Raw genomic sequence first — 13,031 nt, 5'->3', positions numbered from 1 at the left:
CTCTCGGTATGCAGTCATAGGACTAAATTCACCAAATATGCGTCAATGCCCATATTGTAAATGATCTGACCTTTCTCAAAGTCCAAAATATGGCCAAAAGTAGCACGTTCATGCCCTGTGACCATGCTGTGTTGCAGCCTCCAAATTAAAATTTCCTATAACATCAGACACAGCTAACAGCCACCATGTACTCATTCATCTCTAGGGATGCCGTCTTTCTATACTGAAAATAAGCTCGCGTAAAGATGAAATTGCAATGAACATATGCTACAAACATGGAGATACCGGACTAATCAGCTTGCTAGTATTCGTTCGAGATGTTCATGTTGGCACACTTTACGTTTCCGTCAGTATATACACACTAAATTAATATCTAAGTGATTGTTCTAAGCGGAATTGTAGAAGGCAGGAAGAAAGATTATTGTGTAACTTCCTGTCGACAACGAGGTCATTAGAGAAGAAGCACAAGCTCAGATTGTTTCAAGGATGCGGAAGGAAATCGGCCCTTCCCTTCCAAAGGAATCATCCCGGCATTCGCCTGGAGCGATTTAGGGAAATCACAGAAAACCTAAATTAGGATAGCCGCAAGCGGATCTGAACCGTCGTCCTCCCGAGTGTGAGTCCAGTGTGCTAACCGTTGCACCACCTCGCTCAGCAGAATTCTGGAGATTTTACAGAGCATTGTGGTTATTTCCAGAAATAAACGTATATATCTATCAATTATTTTAACTGATCTAAAGCTGTTCAGTTAAGAATAAAATCTGTGAACAATGTAACAAAAATGTGACAATAGAGTGCATTAAAAGACTTTATTATAATTAATTGTTCCGTACGTTCATCACTTGTCTTCCATATATTTTGTTTTAGATTACCAAATAGATTGATTGTGAATTTTGGGCCTGTTGCAGCTATCGTACGCAGACACTCACCCGATGTTCACGAGCGACCACTTCCCGAACTTTTTCCGAGTGGTTCCCAGCGAGAACGCCTTCAACGCACCACGCCTCAAGCTGCTGCAGGAGTTCAACTGGACACGCGTCGGCACCATCTACCAGAACGAGCCACGCTACTCGCTGGTCAGTCTCCTACACACAACTTCACATATTATTCTAATGGCTTTTCTACTTTGATGAATTTTCATTGTGATCATCGTCTCTGAGGGGATTTTGTACTGTAGCTCGGCGGGGAAACAAATGAAGTTTGCCTCGACCTTAAGATATAAGTAGTTTTCACGTTCCGAAACTCTACTTCGGGTGCGAATTGGAGTGCATTCTGGCATTAACTCTACTGGCTCACTTAATATTAGCACAGTATGGATATTCTAGTCCTGGATACCTGCCTTTCCCCACAGTGATGCAGCGTTGCTCGCGGTTGGACTGAAGACTTATCAGGAAACAAAACTTAATACATCTGAATAGGGAGACATTTCAGAAATGTACGTATCTTTGTCAGTCTCTCGAAAAAGAGTCTGCAAACAAATCGTTTATTGGGAAATGAAGTAGCTTAAAATGAACGGGTATATCGGTAGGGATCAATGGAATACGGGGTACAAGAGATCTCTCCTGTTGCTGTATCTATGAGGACACTAGCTTCAGTGACAGTAATTCGCATAGTTTTAATCTGCGATAGGGTATGTTTATGAAGTTATGGACGATTCAGATTCCGCAGTAACATTCTAATCAGAAGCCGGTAATCCATAAACACGAATTGGCTGTTTTTGTTAAAACCGACTGCGGGTAACAAAACGGAACAGCATATAATTCGGTACAGATTTTTGTTTAAAATTTTACGGGGTGGTCAGTAATAACGGTTAAGAAAAAACCGATACGTTGCGCCGTTTCCGAGTTAATAAGCGTTGAAGTTTGCCAAGCAGACCGTTGCGCGAGCAAATCCAAGCGGCCCGCCAAAGACGGTGTCACCAAACGAGTTCTTAGTTTAATTTCCTAAAACCGAACGATAGAGCGACACAAAAGTTGGGCTGGGGTGGTAGTTCGATCGAAAAGCTAAAGACTGGCCAGTCTCTTGCGCTATAATCTGCGCTATGATGACCAAGAATACTAATTGTATCTGACGGGCCTCTTGAATCTACGCACGCAACGGCTTGATCGGCTTTCAGTGCTAATTAATTCGGAATTGGCACAACGTTTCGAATTTTTTTCTTAATGATTATTTGTCAGCACAACCTAACCGGCAACACCCTTACAAACTTTTCAGACTGTTTCTAAATACCCTACATATTAGCAGAAAGTATACAGGCGGGGTGAAAACTTTGTAAAATTGTTTTAAATGTCTTCTTGTAGAAGTTAAAATTGACTGCGGAGAAAAACGAAACCGCGCCTGTCAAAATGCATGCTGTCTGGAAAGAGCAATGTGACAAAAGTCTTGAGATAACCCCTTGTATCGTATCGGACCTCATTTTGCACGGCGTGGTGCAGCTACTCGCCGTAGTGTAGACTCAACAAATCGTTGGAAGTCCCCTACAGAATTGAGCCATGCTGTCTCTATAGCCGTCCGTAACTGGGAAAGTATCCCTGGTGCAGGATTTTGGGCACGAACTGGCCTCTCGATTATGTCCCATAAATGTTCGACTGGATAAATGTCGGACGATCTGGGTGGCTAAATAATTCGCTTGAGTAGTCCAGCATGTTCTACAAACAAATCGCGAACAACTGTGGCACAGCTGAGAAGACGCATTGCCATCCATAAAAATTCCGTCGTTGTTTGGGAACATGAAGTCCATGAATTGCTGCATATGGTCTCCAAGTAGTCGCACATAACCATTACCAATCAATGATCTGTTCAGTTGGACCAAGCCTACACCATTATGGAACCAGCACCAGCTTGCACAGTGCCTTGTTCACAACCTGAGCCGATTGCTTCATGGCATCTGTACCAACTGAAATCGGAACTCATCTGACCACACCAGACCACGGCTTTCCAGTTGTCTAGGGTGCAACCGATATTGTCATGAGCCCAGGAGATACCCTTCAGGCGAAGTCGTGCTGTTAGCGAAGGTGCTCGCGTCGGTCGTCTGCTGCCATAGCCCATTAACGCCAATTCTCGCCGCCCTGCCCTAACGGATACGTTCTTCATTGATTTCTGCGGCTATTTCAAGCATAGTTTCTCTCTTCGCACTGACAACACAAACGCCGCTACTCTTGGTCGTTAAGTGAAGGCCATCGGCCACTGCATTGTCCATGATGAGAGGTAATTCCTAAAATGTGATGTTCTGTTGATTGCGGAATACTTAATTCCCTAAGGATTTCCGAAATCGAGTGTCCCATGCGTCTGACTCCAACTACTGTTTGGCATACCATCTGTTAATTCCTATGGAAGGACCTTAATCACGTTGGAAACCTTTACACATGAACCAACTGAGTACAAATAACAGCTTTGTCAATGCACTGCCCTTTTATACGTTCTGTGTGTTATACTACCACCATCTGTGTATGTCCATATCGCTATCCCATGGTTTTTGTCACCTCATTGTAGTGTTGCATTTGTTTTTATTTTCAACAGATGTCGCTCCTGCGTACATATAACAGTGTCACTGAAATGATGCAGGAACGCATATTGGAAGCGTGTATTCGTCATCGCCATACTGGCGTATCACCCGCCGTGATGGTGTGGGGTGCCATTGGTTACACATCTCGGTCACCTCTTGTTGGCATTGACGGCACTTTGAACAGTGGACGGTACATTTCAGATGTGTTACGACCCCAGTGTCTCTACTCTTCATTCGATCCCTACATTTCAGCAGGATAATGAACTACCGCATGTTGCAGGTCCTGTACGGGTCTTTATGGATACAGAAAATGTTCGACTGCTGCCCTGGCAAGTACATTCTCCAGATCTCTCACCAATTGAAAACGTCTGGTCAATGGTGGCCGAGCAACTGGCTCGTCACAATACGCCAGTCACTACTCTTGATGAACTGTAGTATCGTGTTTAAGCTGCATGGGTAGCTGTACCTGTACACGTCATCCAAGCACTGTTTGACTCAATGCCCAGGCGTATCAAGGCCGTTATTACGGCCAGAGGTGGTTGTTCTGGATACTGATTTCTCAGGATCTAAGCACCCAAATTGCGTGAAAATGTAATCACATGTCAGTTCTAGTATAATATATTTGTCCAATGAATACCCGTTTATCATCTGCATTTCGTCTTGGTGTAGCAATTTTAATGGCCAGTAGTTGAATGTGGGAGGAGTGGAGAGTGTGTCTCAGGAAGGCATCAAGTTAATTTTTATCTGCTTTTTTGAAAACATACGTACACTGAAGAGGAATTTCAATCCAAAATTTTTTAAACTAAAAACAAGAGTACAATGACAATTATTACGTTAGCAAATTTTGTGTCTGTAGCAATAATTTCCGAGTCCGTGTATCGCTAACAATCCGGGTAAGTGTTAGTAGAATCGCGCTCCGGGAGTTCCGTACAAACGTAATTATGTATACTTGGTGATTCAGCCCCTACGTATGTCACTGTATGCCACCCACAACATTGTATTTGGCATCCATAAAACACGAGCAAGATTTTCGTCATCTCTCCCTCTCCATGCGCGAACTATTAGTCTGACAGAAAAAAATGAACAGGACGTTTTTCTAGAAAATTTGATTTAGTTAAATTTTTTACTGCGATACGTTATCGCTGGAGGCCACGGTTTTCGAGGTATTCAAGAGAAACGTAGAAAAGTACCTCCACCCCCACACTCATCCCTCTCCAGTCAGGGCTTCTAGCATGTTGTTCGTGGTACTCCCTCCCACCACAGAACAAAAATTTCCGATTGCACGAACTATTCTCGATATTAGTCCCTTTTTGTTCTCTGTTCATTGGGCTGTTGCGCTACCAGCAGCTATTTTGTTAACTTTATTAATTTGAACGTGCCCGTGGGGATAATGAAAAAATGAGTTTGTTAACGTTGAACTGAAACTAATTACGTTGACAGTTCGGTCCATACTTATGCCTCACATGCGCAGTATATTCTAATCAGAAGGCCTGAGGAATACAACGGAGTAATTGTTTATTTTATGCTATTAAAATTTACAAATTTCTCAGATAAAATTTACACAAATGCCAGTTTTGCAATTTATAAGTGCTCGAGTAAGACGGAACCGTAATAAGCCAGTCAGTAAAGACCAATAACAAAAAATTGCCGTATCGTTTGACTGCATTGTGTTAGAAGCTTAATTTTTTCACCGCAAATTAACCATAGACAATAGTACGAGATATAAATTTCAACTTCATATCTCTACCAACTTCTGAGGAAGAGCGTTTTAGTAGTGGAATACGAGTTCCGGTGGTACCAGTTGAGGTACAGAACCCTAAAAACGGAACAACGTTCATCAGTAAGTGTCGAGTACTTAACACGAGTAGTTTTTGTCTGTGTTGTCCACATTACACCTCAGGCATAGGGGTTGTCTGCCAGGGCGATGGAATGGAGTCTGTGGTGCGTCGGGTATTTACCGGTAACGGCGATGTCCCAGGTGACCCTCAATGCCGCGGTGAAGTATGGCCGATGAACTGCGCGCCACATTGCCAGCCACCTAAGGCCTGCGTGGCGTCCTTCGACAGCATTCTGGGGGAGAGTCCGCATTAAGATGTGATAGATGTCTCGCACAGTGGGAGCCCTAGTGCGAAGAAAGTCTTAATGAACATAACTGTATTCAAGGAGAAAAAGTTCGATATGTGATAATACTGGCGCAATGCGGGACAAGGGGGTTAGCAGTTGACATGAACTAGGTGCGACTTCGTCGACCAGAAATCCAGTGAGGCTGCGATTCCTTAACTACAAGATGGTATGTACGTAAAGAGCCGTAGCGCATGCATGGACACTGACCACGGCTAGAGCCCCTCTTATTTTACGAAGTGTGGGAGTATCATGCTTGACCTTGATTATGTGACCGGTACTGACGAAATAACTAGATGCCTCTTACATCCGACGCGCCATCGCTGCAGAGAGAGGTTAAATTTGTGCGATGCGTATTATGCTGGATGCCATATAAATGTTGAACTATACCTTTTGTTAAATGTCCATTACTCACAACAACTGACTTGGAACGTCGGTCATGACGTTCTGAAGAGGATGCCTAAAGTTGATCGCCATGGTGCGATAGGTATCTCGAGTGAAAATTATTGTTAGGAGGCGTAGTCTCCATCGTCCTGAACGTAGCCCCACTTTCATCGGGGTTTCACCTTCCAGTGGACATAGTGCAGGATTCGGCGACGTTCATATGGCTGCCCGATCCGATCCCGTGTTACTAGAGTCACCTTGTTGCCTTTTGGATCTTCTCGTTGAGGTGTGTGATGAGGACAAGGTCGTCTGCAAAGGCGCAGCATCTGAATGTGTGTCCCGAGAGGATGAGCCCTGATAAACGACGTTGCACGCCGCATACAAGTGGTTTTAGTGTGATGACGTACATGATCGTTGAAAGGGGACAAACCCATCGGACTGATCATGCCCATCGACACTGAGGTTGTCATCTGTCCACTGACCACCATCTTCGACGTTCTCGACGAAGCATCACGAAGTAGGAGCATGATAACGAGGTCGAAGGCAAGTGGGACAGTCATTCATCCCATCACCTTCGCGAGATAAGTGTGGTTTACGCGATCGAGTGCCTGAGCGAAGTCGAAGGAAATCATGGGTCCCTACAGTCACCAGACTGTTGCAATGGCGATGTCTCTATAATCATATAGGGCCGATTGTGTATTAGTACCTCCGCACAAGAACGTCTGCGCGGGTGACACGACCTAGTACAGGACTCGTCTGAAACACTAAGCGAGGAGTTAAGTGATCGGCCGACATACACTCCTGGAAATGGAAAAAAGAACACATTGACACCGGTGTGTCAGACCCACCATACTTGTTCTGGACACTGCAAGAGGGCTGTACAAGCAATGATCACACCCATGGCACAGTGGACACACCAGGAACCACGGTGTTGGCCGTCGAATGGCGCTAGCTGCGCAGCATTTGTGCACTGCCGCCGTCAGTGTCAGCCAGTTTGTCGTGGCATACGGAGCTCCATCGCAGTCTTTAACACTGGTAGCATGACGCAACAGCGTGGACGTGAACCGTATGTGCAGTTGACGGACTTTGAGCAAGGGCGTATAGTGGGCATGCGGGAGGCCGGGTGGACGTACCGCCGAATTGCTCAACACGTGCGGCGTGAGGTCTCCACAGTACATCGATGTTGTCGCCAGTGGTCAGCGGAAGGTGCACGTGCCCGTCGACCTGGGACCGGACCGCAGCGACGCACGGATGCACGCCAAGACCGTAGGATCCTACGCAGTGCCGTAGGAGACCCCACCGCCACTTCCCAGCAAATTAGGGACACTGTTGCTCCTGGGGTATCGGCGAGGACCATTCACAACCGTCTCCATGAAGCTGGGCTAGGGTCCGCACACCGTTAGGCCGTCTTCCGCTCACGCCCCAACATCATGCAGCCCGCCTCCAGTGGTGTCGTGACAGGTGTGAATGGAGGGACGAATGGAGACGCGTCGTCTTCAGCGATGAGAGTCACTTCTGCCTTGGTGCCAATGATGGTAGTATGCGTGTTTGGCACCGTGCAGGTGAGCGCCACAATCAGGACTGCATATTACCAAGGCACACTGGGCCAACACCCGGCATCATGGTGTGGGGAGCGATCTCCTACACTGGCCGTACACCTCTGGTGATCGTCGAGGGGACACTGAATAGTGCACAGTACATCCAAACCGTCATCGAACCCATCGTTCTACCATTCCCAGACTGGCAAGGGAACTTGCTGTTCCAACAGGACAATGCACGTCCGCATGTATCCCGTGCCACCCAACGTGCTCTAGAAGGTGTAAGTCAACTACCCTGGCCAGCAAGAGCTCCGGATCTGTCCGCCATTGAGCATGTTTGGGACTGGATGAAGCGTCGTCTCACGCGGTCTGCAAGTCCAGCACGAACGCTGGTCCAACTGAGGCGCCAGGTGGAAATGGCATGGCAAGCCGTTCCACAGGACTACATCCAGCATCTCTACGATCGTCTCCATGGGAGAATAGCAGCCTGCATTGCTGCGAAAGGTGGATATACACTGTACTAGTGCCGACATTGTGCATGCTCTGTTGCCTGTGTCTATGTGCCTGTGGTTCTGTCAGTGTGATCATGTGATGTATCTGACCCCAGGAATGTGTCAATAAAGTTTCCCCTTCCTGGGATAATGAATTCACGGTGTTCTTATTTCAATTTCCAGGAGTGTATATCAGGCCGTGTATCTACAGAGGGTTTGACTGTCGGAATAATCAGTTCAAAATGGTTCAAGTGGCTCTGAGCACTACGGGACTTAACTTCTGAGGTCATGAGTCACCTAGAAGTAAGAACTACGTAAACCTAACTAACCTAAGGACATCACACACATCCATGCACGAGGCAGGATTCGAATCTGCGACCGTCGGTTCAAGACTGTAGCGCCTAGAACCGCTCGGCCACTTCGTCCGTTAACAATTATTCCTCCTGGTACATTTTCCTCCATTGCGGCAGCATCTAATCCGTCTGTCCCCGGCGATCGGCTGAAATCCCCCTTGACGAACTCATCAGTGATGTCTTCAATGGAGATGTTTGGTAAAAGAGAGTCCTCCGCCTGGTCACCAAGAAGAGGATGGACACTCTGTTGCATGTCTGTAAGTGCCGAAACGTTAGGGTCTTCCTCGCGATAGAGGTGAGGATAGTGAGATTCGAAGGTTGTTACTGTGTCAGCCTGTAATCCCAGCCGTCGGCCGTCAGATAAAATAAAGATCGGATCAACGCTTGTCGACGGCGTCTCAGATCTGAGACAACATATTTTTTTGTTGATACTGTCTTGGCATCTTGCTCGGACAACTATGCCTGCCTATCAGCAACGAGTAAGAGCTAAAATCTCATTCTCGACGCGATGAACCTCGACCAGAAGTTCTGAGAACGGCGGATGTGCAATAAAGTCCCGGTGGATCACGTAGTAAAATTCTATCTTATGTCGGTGTCATTCCATTCGTTCCTTAATACACTGGACCAGTGTGTGGCGTAGGGCTGGCTTTGCAAATTGTTCCCACCACAGAAGTATGGACGAGTATTTTGTGATGCATTTTGCACAGGATTCCCATGTGATCGTGACGACTTGCCGACATTATAGTTCTGGTAAATAGGCAATGCTAAGTTTCTTCTGACTCAGACTGAACCACATTGTTTGACATTGGACGCTGATTGTGGAAACATAAATGCTACGGTCTCAAAAGGCCGAATGCCACCTTTCCATATTCAGGACATTCGAAGCGAGCTGGAAACTCAAGTAGGTGCAATATAAGCGACTGGCTCAGTGGATCATGAAATACGTATATCGCAGGCGATCGTCGTGCTCTGCTTCCCAAGTGCCTACAAGACTGAGTCGACGTACTGAGTAACGGAGTTCGGGACAGGTGGTACAATTTAGATATTGGCCTTTCCTCGCTAGAACACAGCTGAAATGTCCGCCGACAATGATGTGCTGATATCGTCCCAGAAAAAGCGGCGCGATTATTTCAGAATAAAAGTGTGAGCAATCTCGTCGTTGGTCTGTGCCAGATGGCGCATAGATATTCACTACTCAGATCGCGTGCACTGTTATTGGTAACCGTCTCGCTGACTGCAAGTAGGTGACACCTAGTGCCGCAATGCCATCGCACGTGATGTTCACGGCTCCACTATCTCCATTGCCGGCTGGGGTGACTTTTATAGCATAACGATAAAAATCGGGCCTGCTATATCAGCGAGTAGCCGGATACAGGTGCACACATCAGAGAAACACGAGAGAAACCATGACGACAGAAGACAGGAAGACCGCCTGCAGACGGGACTCAAACCCACTCCATAATCGAGCAACCAGGCTGATGGAGAGACACACCCAGCACAACAAGAGCAAGTCCACAACAACCTGTGAAACAACGAAGTGCAACGAACTTTCGGGACAACTCAGTCAACAGGTCAAGTACAAGCCACAATCCAAAACGAGACCAAAGAGGAAAGCTAATACCAAAGCGAAGCTGTCAGTGAATAGTCAGAAGGCAGCAGTCAGAAAGAGTAACAAACGCTATCAGATGAAGTACATGGCTGAGTTTGCACCCTTTTTTTATTGTGATTTTATTCCCCTGCCCCATATGGGCAGGGGAGGGCTGTCAGCGGCACAATCCGCCGCTCTTCAGCCGAGTGACACTACAACTAAAACAAGAATAAAATGATACATACCTAAGGAGATAAAAAAGGAGAACATAAAACAGAGTAAGGGGAGAAAATGGAGGTAAAATATACATGGACATGGAGACGTCACCAGAAAGTTAAAAAACACAATTGGCGATTCTTAAAACACAGAGAAGACACTGAATGCGCAGGCACAGGTGAAAAGTCGGCCACAGTAGTAGAAACACTCCGGAACAACACTTGGAGCACACACAACGAACAATAAAACTGCCAGGTGGGACCTGCAGAGGGAAAAGATCAGAGAGTATGCAAAAGAAGGGGAGAGCAACGGGCAGCTGGGGAAGCGGCGGGATGAAGAGAGGAGGGTCACATGTGGGTTCATGAAGAGGCAGGAGACACGTGGGGCGGGAGAGGAAGAGGGAAGACAGGGCAGGAGGGAGCGCAGAGACACTGGAAGGAGGCACAAGAGATGGAGGGGGAGTAGGAGGGGGAAGCCGCTTAGGAGGAGGGAGGAGGAGGAACGGGAGCCCAGAGGAGGAGACAGGAAGAAGGCGTTAGAGTTGGTAGGAAGGGTAGATGTCAGGGTGAAGCTCATCATCCGGGAGGGGTAGACGGTGGAAGTTGTGTTGGCAAAGGAGAGGGAGGGTGTGCAGATGGAGAGAGAGTGGGACACAACGGCAAAGGCGCGACAACTGGTTGGGGGTAGAGAGGATGGGAGAAACCAGGGGGTGAGGGGCAAGGCGGCGGACAATATAGAATGTGTGGATGTGTTCAAGCAAAAAGGGGAAGGTAGGGGAAGGGGATGAGGTCATAGAGGATGCGCGTGGCGGACGGAAGGCGGATGTGGAAGGCGAGGCGGAGCGCATGGTGTTCGAGGATTTGGAGGGCTTGATAGAACCGGGGAGGGGCTGAAATCCAAGCGACGCTCGCATAACAGAGGATGGGGCGGATCAAGGATTTGTAGGTGTGAAGGATGGTGGAAGGATGCAGACCCCACGTCCGGCCGGACAGGAGTTTCAGGAGGCGGAGGCGGTTGTGAGCTTTGTTTTGGATGGTAAGGAGATGGGGAGTCCAGGTGAGGTGGCGGTCGAGTGTGAGGCCAAGGTATTTGAGGGTAGGAGAGAGGTGGATAGGACGGCCATAAATGGTTAGGGAGTTTGCACTCGAGGTGCGGCGGTATTTATGCCGGCTGCGAGGGGCGAGGGATACTGTTGGTGTGTGTATTCACGTGGCGAGACGGTGGCGCACGCACTCACTAGGCGAATGCAGAGCTGTGGCGACTATGCCCTCTATCGCCCATCGGGTTGCATTTACTATGGCGGCCATTGAACCTCCGCGCAGCCCAATATTAGAGGGCCAAGTCTCCGTCCGTAGCTCTTGGAACAGGGCAATGTCCACTGCTCGTGAAGTGTCACATAACAGTAGGAGTTTAACGTAGGAGCCGATCATATCGAAACAGAAGGCGGCAATTCCGTATGTCTGCATCGGCAGATCATTGTTGTGCTCGTTCGTATCTGTAAGAACGAATGTTGTTGGGTCTTAAGGAGTGTCTGTCTCCTGATCATGCCCAGTTCACCAGGGTGGGCTGCGTCATTTCTTCAGCTCATACGGGTTAAGTAATTTGTATGTCGTCTGCCCACGAAATAGGGCAATAAGATTAGTTCAGAACTGAGGCAGGAAGAGCCGTTGTCATTAGGGTGCCCATGCTGGCGGCACGACGAACTTCACCGTCACGGTCTTCAGGAAATTGCTGTGTTTCGGAGTCACTCAGTGAATTATCCTGCCAGTGGTGGTGGTGGTGGTAACCGGCAACTGCCTGGGGATCATTCTGTGGATTCATCCTACACAAGTGTGACTCTTGCGTCGTTTTGGTGACCTCTGTTTACGGGTATGTGGTTCCGAGCTGGACAACAGGATGGAGTCGTGGTGTTCAGGAACGAAGGCAGCACAACCACTGCATCGAGATCCGTATCACATTCACGTCTGTCAACATCTTCAGGCGGCACCAGGAACTCTGGGTTCATCTGGCCGTCCAAATTTAAGGCGGTCTTTCATCCACGCTAAGATCTTGACATAAGCTGCGTTGTTTGTCAGATTCACGTAACCAACACTACTGACGATGGACAGGTATATTCCGATCATGTCTTCTCAAGGGATCTTCAGTTTGTCACATAGGAAGTGTTCGGCAGCAAGTGCTTTTGATGGCGCATAGTCGTTCGACAAGGTGAACTTGAATATGATTTTGTGACCATTATATCGTCGATCATAACACGCATGAATGCCACTCTGAACGCAAACAACGCAAGGCACTCGTCGCAGCGTGGACGTAAACAGCTCCGTCCGCATCGCTTCACTGCTGAAGACAGACTGCCGGCTACCCGAGTACACTTTCAGTCCAACCCAAATTCCCAATTTCTCGCACCCTACCTCCGTAGCGCTCTCCTGTGCATTTTCGTCATTGTTCTCAGCATCTCGCATGATTCCCGCAAGAGGTCGGACCTAGGATGCACCCTCACTGAAGAGACTATTGTATGTGTGGTTTCTGTTCTTTCCGACATGTAATTCATACGTTTAGCAAGCAAAGTATGCAGATAAATCTGAATTACCATATTCCTTCTTACCTGATTCTAAAGGGTTACAAGGTTGTGATTACATACGAGGCTCAACCCCAAACGTTTGCGACCTGCGCGGCTTAAACCATCTACGCACACGCTGCCCGGCTAACAGCTTAAGCGCTCAACTCTCGCGAGAAATCAGTCTTTTCAGGTAGACTCCTGCTATGTAGGCCGTTTGATTAGCGGCCACACACTGTCATCGGAAGTGTTTGACTCACGGCAGCAAAACATAACACGGC

General features: G+C 47.7%; 1 protein-coding gene across 1 annotated transcript in view; it reads left to right on the top strand.

Annotated features, from left to right (window-relative positions):
- LOC126298404 (gamma-aminobutyric acid type B receptor subunit 2) overlaps positions 1-13,031 on the top strand; it is a 1,564,981-nt gene that overhangs the window by 940,465 nt on the left and 611,485 nt on the right. The window contains exon 4 of the mRNA XM_049989720.1: positions 909-1,076. Coding sequence (XP_049845677.1) covers positions 909-1,076 — 168 coding nt within the window. The remainder of the gene's footprint in view (positions 1-908; positions 1,077-13,031) is intronic.

The sequence above is a fragment of the Schistocerca gregaria genome, chromosome X (assembly GCF_023897955.1).
Source record: "Schistocerca gregaria isolate iqSchGreg1 chromosome X, iqSchGreg1.2, whole genome shotgun sequence".
NCBI classification, from domain to species: Eukaryota; Metazoa; Arthropoda; class Insecta; order Orthoptera; family Acrididae; genus Schistocerca; species Schistocerca gregaria.
This window is presented reverse-complemented; position numbering and strand designations above follow the sequence as displayed.